The sequence below is a fragment of the Pangasianodon hypophthalmus genome, chromosome 17 (assembly GCF_027358585.1).
Source record: "Pangasianodon hypophthalmus isolate fPanHyp1 chromosome 17, fPanHyp1.pri, whole genome shotgun sequence".
Taxonomy (NCBI): Eukaryota; Metazoa; Chordata; class Actinopteri; order Siluriformes; family Pangasiidae; genus Pangasianodon; species Pangasianodon hypophthalmus.
This window is the reverse complement of record NC_069726.1, coordinates 2,758,602-2,768,321: the sequence shown is the minus strand read 5'-3', so window position 1 is coordinate 2,768,321 and position 9,720 is coordinate 2,758,602. Positions and strand designations below refer to the sequence as shown.

General features: G+C 39.7%; 1 protein-coding gene across 3 annotated transcripts; it reads left to right on the top strand.

Moving 5' to 3' along the window:
• The first annotated feature begins 446 nt into the window (after positions 1 to 446).
• Positions 447 to 8,838, top strand: foxred1 (FAD-dependent oxidoreductase domain containing 1). 3 transcript variants are annotated; one of them, XM_034312294.2, is made up of 11 exons: positions 447 to 1,210; positions 2,796 to 2,890; positions 3,013 to 3,123; positions 3,269 to 3,387; positions 4,775 to 4,869; positions 5,149 to 5,250; positions 5,420 to 5,496; positions 6,855 to 7,015; positions 7,124 to 7,253; positions 7,648 to 7,752; positions 8,153 to 8,838. In XM_034312294.2, exons 1-11 carry the CDS (start codon positions 1,084 to 1,086, stop codon positions 8,405 to 8,407), a joined length of 1,377 nt encoding a protein of 458 aa, XP_034168185.2. In that variant the 5' UTR covers positions 447 to 1,083; the 3' UTR covers positions 8,408 to 8,838. The 3 variants fall into 3 exon arrangements, with proteins under 3 accessions (XP_034168185.2, XP_034168186.2, XP_026799437.3); XM_034312295.2 differs by having other exon boundaries at positions 448 to 1,210; positions 2,799 to 2,890; XM_026943636.3 differs by having other exon boundaries at positions 453 to 1,210; positions 2,670 to 2,890.
• The last annotated feature ends 882 nt before the right edge of the window (positions 8,839 to 9,720 follow it).

Here is a 9,720-nt window from a genome sequence, read left to right as displayed (position 1 = left end):
TAGAATATGATCTCACAACCATCTTTCCATCAGGAGCCCAAAGCAAATGTTCAGTACAGACAAGGAGAATTTTCTCATGTACAATCCATTTTTGGCGTATACGCTAATCTTCTATAGCAGTGCATGTTATGTAAAGAATAAAACACTGCATGTCGTGGTGTTCCAGGAAAATAATCAACCTGGTGTGGTGTGATGAGATGAAGTGGTGTTTGAGACACACTTTCTGTAATTTAGCTGTCTATCCATGGCCTGGAAATGGCTTGATATTAATACATATTTTTTAATTTATGACTTATATGCAAGTATATAAAAAGCAAAACAGCATTGATACAAGAAAGGGAGATTCTTACATGACTGATATTACACTGATTAGAGTACATCAGTTGATTTATTACATTTTATTAATAACCATGTGTTAAACAAATCTGCAGTAAATGCATTATAAAAAATTGCATTATAAAAATTTAATCTCCGTGATTAGAATTTGCAAATAAATATAATTAAATCCTCCTCAGCATTGGCCTGGAGTCCATTTTGGCAAACAGCTGAAGGAGGGGCGTCTGGACCAATCAGAGCTCGCCATCTCATCCGGGCACTTTAGCTGTACAAACTATAGCTAGCTAATGAAAATGGACGACGACTTGTTATATAATCAAAAAGCTTTCGGGTTTAATCATTTTTTGGGGGGTAAAACAATTTTTTTAGGGTCACCATGTCGTACTGATTTGCTACACGCTACGCTGGCTGGTCTGAGAGCGGGTGCTCATGGGATATGTAGTTTTTAGTGATGAGCAAGAGACAGCGAAATGAAACTAATACAGCATAAAATGCCGTTACAAACGCTGTCAGTTGCAGGTAATGGTTTCCATGTGCAATTCAAGAGTCTACTACTAAAAGCTAAGTTTTTAGCTGAAATCAAATCAGTTGTGAAATTCACTTCCGGGAGCAGCGTGGCGTGGTGCGTCGTGACGTACGCGTTCAGGGGCGGAGTCACGTCAGCACGTCAGCACGTCGTCTGCAGCCCGTCAGCGTGCAGAGAGTCAGTTGAAGATCGTCGCAGGCGGAGATCAGCTCGGCTCAGAGATGTCCAGCTGCTATAAACTCCTGCTCCATGGCCGCAGGTACCGAGCGCTCGCTTTATTAACCAGTAACCGCTGCAGCAGTCGGAGCCTGAGCACAGGCAGAGCCGTGCAGAAAGACATCATCCAGGGTGAGTCAGAGCTGTGAAGCTGCTCTACAGCACCGTTTTATCTGTCAGAGGAAGAGTAAAGCCTCCTGCCTTTCTGTCTCCTTTATTAACCTGAGAGATTTTATTCTAAGTATCATACAGAACTCATTTCTTATACATGGCTTCTGTCTGAATCCCACATCTCTTTATTTCTGCTTAAATATACTGAACTAATGATTGTGCGTGGTGTACACTGAGTGGATGTTAATCCTTGTCCTTCCTTCCTTCCTGCCAAACTTCCTTCCTTCCTGCCAAACTTCCTTCCTTCCTGCCAAACTTCCTTCCTTCCAAACTTCCTTCCTTCCTGCCAAACTTCCTTCCTTCCTTCCTTTCCTTTCCTTCTTTCTGAACCTTATTTTGAATTTCTTTCCTTCCTGCTGAACTTCCTTCATTTTGAACGTCCTTTCTTCTTTCCTTCCATCTGAATTTCCTTCCTTCCAAACTTCAGACCTTTGTTGTGATCAAGAATTTTGGCCAAAAAAATATTTTCAAAGATAAATTAAAAAAAAGCAGCTTACAGTTTGTGCCACTGTTGCCCAAGTGGTAAAATTCAGGCGCTCATGCATGTAGGAGAGAAGAATATGGGATGAAATGGGTTAAGGATCCCTTTGTCACAGGAGTCACAGGACAACATGTCATCCGAATGACATAAAAACATTTAACCCTTTAAACACTTTAAATCAGTCTGATGCCACGCGTGTCCGTGTACACTGCATTCACTTGTTAGTCGTTTTGAAATGAAAATTGGAAAACAAGAAAGCAGTTTTTATTTTATTTTTGGTTTTGTGACACTTTAAAATAGGAAATGTATTCATTTTAAAAATCTTTTTTAATTATTTATTTAATTAAATATTGTCTTGTTTTTAATTGTTACTCGAAATAAAATACTCATGAATCCAGATATGAAAAAAAAACAAAAAAAAGAAACAGCTCAGCAGTACATTACTGCATGAACAGATTGTCATAGTACACCCAGAATCTGTTTCCATGAAAGAAGTGAAGATGATAAAAGTGGGATTGATGTATGCAGAAATAAATTTGATACATTTTGGATGATTAAAATCTTGTTATATTGCAGCACCAGGAAAGTCCTGCTGATTTTTGTTCAGCTGTCATGTTGTACTTCTTTACTCTTTACCGTCGTGATCCGTATCAGCCTTACATCAGGGAATTTAATCTCCCCAGAAATCGATCCACATCTGGGTCATTTATTTGTTGATGGTAAACAAGCAAAGGAGAAGTACGAGAGGTTTTTGTAATACGTAAAAGCCTCTTTTGAACATCACGTGCATATAAAATTTAAAAATTTGTCTATCAACCTGAATGCCATTGATTTATTAATCGGCTGATTAAAAAGTGAGGAGAGAATTGGTTTGATATCTGGAAAGTCTGGAAAGAAAGAGTGAAGTGTTTATTTTTCCCCTCGTCTTGTTAAATGCAGATCTGGAGAACCAGTTTAAAGCGTTTCGTGATAAAGTGACGGCGGCGATGCCCGGCAGTGACTGGAGCCCGATCGAGCTGACCCGCGGCCTTCCTCCTGAGCGCGCCGACATCGTGATCGTCGGAGGAGGAGTGATTGGCTGGTCCATCGCTTACTGGCTGAAGAGGAGACTGATGTCTCGGGACGCGCTGAGGGTGGTGGTGGTGGAGAAGGATCCTACTGTGAGTCCCACTCACCCAAGCCGCATGTAGTTTGTCTCTTGTGGCCGTGCAGTGTTCAGTGTTCAGCGTTTTCTAATTATTTCTGTTCTGTCTCTTTTTTATTATTTTTTTTGTGTTCTCAGTACAGCCAGGCCTCCACGGTTCTCTCAGCAGGAGGCATTCGGCAGCAGTTCTCGCTGAAGGAGAACATCCAGCTCTCTATGGCCTCCGCTAACTTCATGAAGAACATTAATGTAACCCTCCACTGCTATACTTATGAGTTCATTAGGAATATACGAGATGTAATGCTGACACTAACCAGACCACAGTAATGATGGCTTTAGTCATACGAGTGATGTGTGTGAAAGTGGTTTAGGATTTGAGTTTTCCTCTGTGCAGGAACATCTCGGCGTGCTGAATGAGGATCCCATCGACCTGCAGTTTAATCACTCAGGTTATCTTTTCCTGGCCAGTGAAGCATCGGCGCACATTATGGAGGAGAACTACGCCATTCAAAAGTGAGCATCCTTTACAAATTAAAGACCAGTCCCTGTAGATCTGATTGATGATGGTCTGCAATGGTTTACTGCACTGTGTAAGTGTGTGTACTTCTCTTTTACACTCAGTGTTTCCTGCATAAGCTCAGGTGTGCTGACTGTGACTGTCACTCACACACGTGGTTAACAATGTTGCTTACATAAAGGTCACATCGTGTCACACACACATGCACAATCTTACATATGTTCCAATAAATTGAAAATATTTTTAATAATTAAAAAGTAGCATTAGTTTACTATTAAATAAGGCAGCTAGCTTTATAATGATAGGCCGTCTTTGGAGTCTTGACAGTTGAATCCCAACTAAGCGGGTCTCAATGAGTCGAGTCCTAATGAGTCGAGCCAAATCCCAAACAATGGGGCAGAGACCTGAGTTGAGTTGATTCCCTATGACTCTGAATCGAGTCTCATTGAGGCAATTCCCAGCTAATTGAGTCAGTTCCTAACTACTTAAGTAGACCCATTCCCAACAACGTAAGTCCCGTTGAGTCTCAGTGAGTATCGGTGAGTTGAGTCGCTACACTGAATCAAGTTCGAATGAGTCAAGTCCTGTCCAATCGAGTCCCAACAAGTTCAGCGAGTCGAATCAAGTTCTACACCGAGATAAATCATGTCCCATGAGTTGAGTCCACTCCCATCTATGGAGTCGTAAGCAAGTCAAAATGCTTTCTCAGCAAATTTATTACTATTTTAAAATGTAACACCAGCAAAATAACTCTAGGGTGCATCTCAGTCAGCCCCCTAGTTCAATCAGTCTCTTGTAGTCAGGACACTGATCAGGGAGTCGGCCATTTTAAGGGCTGACTCAGTCGCAAAATCCTTCCAGTGCACTGGAGTGTTCACTCCCTAAAAAATTCCAAAATGCACCGCAAAAAAAATCAGGGAGCATCGATGCTCACTATGGAAATGACGTCATATTTTCTGAAGCCTCTCAGCTCGAAAAAAATGGTGGACAAACTCTCAGCCAACTTCGTCTACAAATATAAATAGCTTATTGTTGTTGTAGCTCTCAAATGATGACTTATGTTAGGGATTTTAAACTTTATCTGACATTCTATATACAGTTTGTTTGAGTCTAACAACTTTCAAGTGTTTAATGTTTTAAAAAAATCTACTAGCCAACCTATGATCCTGCTTGATGCACCATGACAGAAACGTGTGTGATTAAGATAACATGACGTGCAACTATATATTAAAATAACTAAACATAACAATAGAGTAATAATTCTGGTCAGATTAAGTTGGCCAGTCCAGTAAAGCTGAATGTTCGGATACCATGCACAATACGACTCTCTAACCTGTTTGTGTGCGTTTCCTATTTATTTATTTATTTATTTTTACTTATTAGAGAACTCGGGGCTGAAGTCACCCTGCTGTCACCTACACAGCTGAAGGAGAGATTTCCCTGTCTGAACACAGACGGCGTCGCGCTGGCCTCTCTTGGTTAGTCTTTTTATTTTATTTTTTTTTGGCTAGTATATTATATCACTATGTTTGGGTCCGGGTGAAAATGTTCACTATTGCTATAGCCAATGATTTTTAAGTTACAGAAAAAAACTCAAACCGTAAACAATATTTTACACATTTTAATAATAATTTTAACATGTTAAGCAGCATTTTATTTCCACAGTCTGTTGTGGTTACTCTAGATCCCATGATCTCTTTGTCAGTGTTATAAATTGCTCATGTAGTGAATCTTAGAATGTACTGACTTTTCACCAGGACTCGAGAACGAAGGCTGGTTCGACCCTTGGACCCTCCTGAACGCGTTCAGACGCAAAGCCATGTCTATGGGAGTGTATCAGTGCTTCGGAGAAGTCACAGGTTAACTTTTTTAACGCTTTTTTTTTTATAACATATCAAAAGCAGCGTGACATTAGTCTGGTCTCAGACTTTTGTACCTGTTTGTAGACGTCTGTTAATCATAACCGTGATCTTGGTGCTTGTGTGATGGCTATAGCAGTTAGTTTTCTCTTTTTTTTTTTTTCTTCAGGATTTAGATGCTGGACACAAAATGCAGAAACCATGGATGGAGACCTTCTGAACATAAAAAGGATCAAATACGTTAATGTGAGTTTCATTCTTCAGCTCTGTTGATATAGGAAATATGGCAAAAATATCATATCTTCCCGCATTACACAACAGTTAGTCCCGCCCACAGAATCTGATTGGTTAAACGGCACTTTTTTCACCAAATATGTAACAGAAATGTCTGAATGAGCTGCTCTGAATCACTGAAAATGGTGAAAATTTAACAAATAAAAAATGTATGTGTTCTAAAGATAACTTATGACATACATTCATTATTATTAATAATTTTACCCCAACATTTGTGGAGACGTTTGTGGAGGAACTACTTTTCTGGTGGCGGAAGAATATGTAGATGTATAGATATTTAACACAAATATTCCTAATTTGTTTGCTTTATTTCTTTTCTTTCATTTGTTAGCTGCATTATATTGTATAAAGTTGCTAGAGCACTACAACACTCGAGGACGTGTGTTATTACGGATAACGTCACGGCTGGGATTTGGTCGTGGATACACAAGGCAATAACACACTCGCTCTCGTGTTCTGTTTCTTAAATAAATCATTTTGCTGCAGTTTTGCGAACAAAGCCCCGATCATGGACACTGTTTTTAGAGAGTTTGTCCATCACTCACACTCTCAAGCTTGTGGTTATACTGAATATCGACACGGCTGTGATTCTCCCGCAGGCTGAGTACCATAGCTAATCACAGCTGTGCTGATATTCAGTAAAACCGCACGATTGCGAGTGTGATATTGTTTTCATTTTGGACACAATATGGCTAATATCTTCTGTTAATTTTTGCTAGGGGAAATAGATCCCGAAGAAGCCACGCTCGCTTTACAGCACGTTGTCTAGCTGACTAGCTAGCTCACATTGATTCGTACATTCTCATTAATGGTGCTGCAGTGAAATCCCTTCTTCCTTTTCGTCTTTATCTGATGAGCTTTCATATTTTAATCATTTGCCATGTCCGCTAACTCTACTGTAGTGATGGTTTCGATCTAGGAAGTGGAATTTTTCGTGGTCAACACGGTGTGGTTATAGGAACTATAGGCACTCTTGGAATGCCACTCGACCAATTAAATGAGTGGATCAGAACTAACTGCTGTATAAATGAAACAGATGGTACAAAACTAGTCCAGTCAGTGTGTGAGAGTGAAATATAACCTTACAGTGACACCTTACAATAACGCTGATCCTTAGAAGAGTGTATCACAATGTAATTAACTCACGTTATCAATATCATGTTGTGACATAATTATCCGACGCCAGCTACAGTATCCAGTTCATCCCATGATATAAATGACGTAGTAAATAATTGCATGTTGTTACAGTAATACAGAAGAAAAGAAAGATTATTGTGTGGGAGCTGAAGCGTGAGCTCGTCCTGTTACAGGTGAAGATGCCTAACAGTTTGGAGTACCAGCCTGTGGAGTGTGCTGTCGTAGTGAACGCGGCCGGTGCCAGTTCGGGGAAAATCGCCGACATGGTTGGCATCGGACACGGCCCAGAAACCAGCATGGCAGCCATCCCATTTCCTGTGGAACCCAGAAAGAGGTGGCGATAATATTAGATCAGTATTCGTTCTCACTGATCAGAAGGTGTTGATGAATTTTCTGTAACAGCATGACTTTGGGTGGTGGTGTATTCCGTATTTATTTGCAGGTATATTTATGTGGTGCATTGTCCTGATGGTCCGGGCCTGGAGTGTCCGTTTCTGATCGACTACTCGGGAGTTTATCTGCGGCGAGAAGGCCTGGGAGGAAATTACATCACGGGGAAGTCGCCGGAGGAGGTGTGGATCAACTCTGTGGCTCTGCTTAAAGCTGTCCTGAAAGGGTTAATACTAATGTGTCAGCCATTTTAAGAAAAATGTTAGAAACATAGCGTGTGGGGAAATGTGCACAGCACTGCATACATCGCTGCTGTTTATTTAAACCTGACTTTACACAGTTTGATGATGTCACGTAAAGCGAGTGTATAAAGATTTGAGAATGGATTTACCAAGATTTTGGGTGATTTTCCATTTTATGGCCCCAAAACTAAAGGCGCAAATATCAAACACCAAACATGACATAAAGGAAGGGGGATTTTGAAATTTTTTTTTTTGGTGGAGATTATTGAATTGAATTCTTTGAGCATTTTTGCCTGATGGTTCCTGTGCGTTCTTGTTTGTTTACCTGCTGCAGAGCGAGGAACCGGACTGCAGTAACCTGGATGTGGACCATGAGTTTTTTCAGGAGAAAGTCTGGCCACTTCTGGCACATCGAGTTCCTGCTTTTGAGAGTCTGAAGGTGAGCATTATGAACATTTTGCTGTTTGTGTTATTTTTCCTTTCTGTGTCTATCACTCCTTCACTCACTTGTTCACTATTTATTATATAAATTGTTCTCTGTGGAGCACTATACAGGGGGCAGGAGTAAATAAAGCAGACAGGGGACTGACAGCACATCACATAACGTCTTTCTGATATTACATGACAAAAGTAAAGCACATTTCTGCATTAAATACACCACGACCAAGTACCAGTTGGCCTCAATAGTCATTAACCATGCGTTTTTAGATTTCTAGTCAGTTGTACACTGGGTGCATTATGGGTAATACATCCAGGGAATAGAATTTGTCAGCCTGAAAAGTATCCTATGATTACTGATAACTGATCAAATAAAAGTCGTAATAATTTTTTTAAATCAGGTGACAGGAGCATGGGCGGGGTTTTACGACTACAACACGTTCGACCAGAACGGCATCGTGGGTCTGCACCCGCTGGTCAACAACATGTACTTCGCAACGGGTTTCAGCGGACACGGGCTGCAGCAGTCTCCCGCCGTGGGCCGCGCCGTGGCCGAGCTCATCCTGGACGGAGGGTTTAAGACCATCGACCTGAGCGCCTTCGACGTCAAGCGCATCCTCTGCCAGGAGCCCATGCTGGAGAGGAACATCGTGTGAGCACGGAGAAGGAGAATCAGAATCTTTAATATGTTAATACCCGTGACGGGAATCTGACCTGACAGCTGCTCACATCGACACCATGTGGAAAAGAAATCAAATTAATAACCAGGAACTTTGAAATGAGTGCTGTAATGAGATCGATAAATAATCAGGGTATTGTGTACCAAAGCTGCAGCCTGCGTTAAACACAGAAATCCTCAGAGATCATGTACAGGGCAAAAAAAAAATCAAACCCAGCTTTTTTTTTTTTCTTTTTCTTTTTCTTTAAAGCAGGATACCCATGTAGGCTTCACGGTCCTGCATTTCCCATAATCCTGTGCGTCAGCAACCCTGCTGTTGTTGCATGACCTCGGCACTTTTAACCAGTTTTATTTTTCTATTCATCTTTATTTTTCTATTCTTATTCTTTCTTTCTTTCTTTTTTTTTTTTAAAACAACTTTTGTGGGAATAAGTTCCATGACAATTAGACTAAAAATGCAGACAGAGCAGTCACTCTGATTTTTTTTTTCTTACAATGCATTTTACTGACAAAGCATACGTAATTATGCAGCATTTTATACAATACTGTGATTGCAATTTAAAGGGAAAACTGAACTCCAGTCTGAGAGGAAATTTGCAATCATTGTGTGTACTGTTTGTTTTATACATGTAATTTGTCTGTTCTTTAGAAGGGTGCTAATAATTCTGAAATAGATTTAATTTGAAAGTGATTTAATTTCCAGTTTGTGTGCTGGAGAATCAATCGTGGATGTGTTTTAGCATCGTAATAAAAAAAAAAAACCTGTATAAAGTTTGTGGCTCTTTTCTGAGTGGAGTGCAAAAGTTTGCACACCCATAAATGTGCAAGATTAAGACATTTATTCCAACAGTGTCACAGATGTGTGTGAGGAAATTTAGAGATAAAAGACAAAAGTAGATGAAAATAAATTATTATTATTATTATTATTATTATTATTATTATTACTACTACACTGGGTAAAGACTATCATGCTATACCAGTTTTTACCACAAGGTGGCGACAAAGTAACAAAGTGATCTTGACATTTGTAGGAACCACAGGCTGTTTTTTAAATAATAGATGAAAACTGCAGATATTAATTGTAAAACTGGAAACAATTTTTATTTTGTACAAATCAGAATCAGATGTGTTCTAATATTATATAATATATATTTTTTGACAACAGCATTCAAAACTTTACCAGGGAAACAAACATGGGAAGTATGGTCTTATTGTTATACTTATTATATCTGTCTAATTAATCTACTTTTTAAAATATTTGTACTTTTTGTACTCCTCAAATAAAAAAAT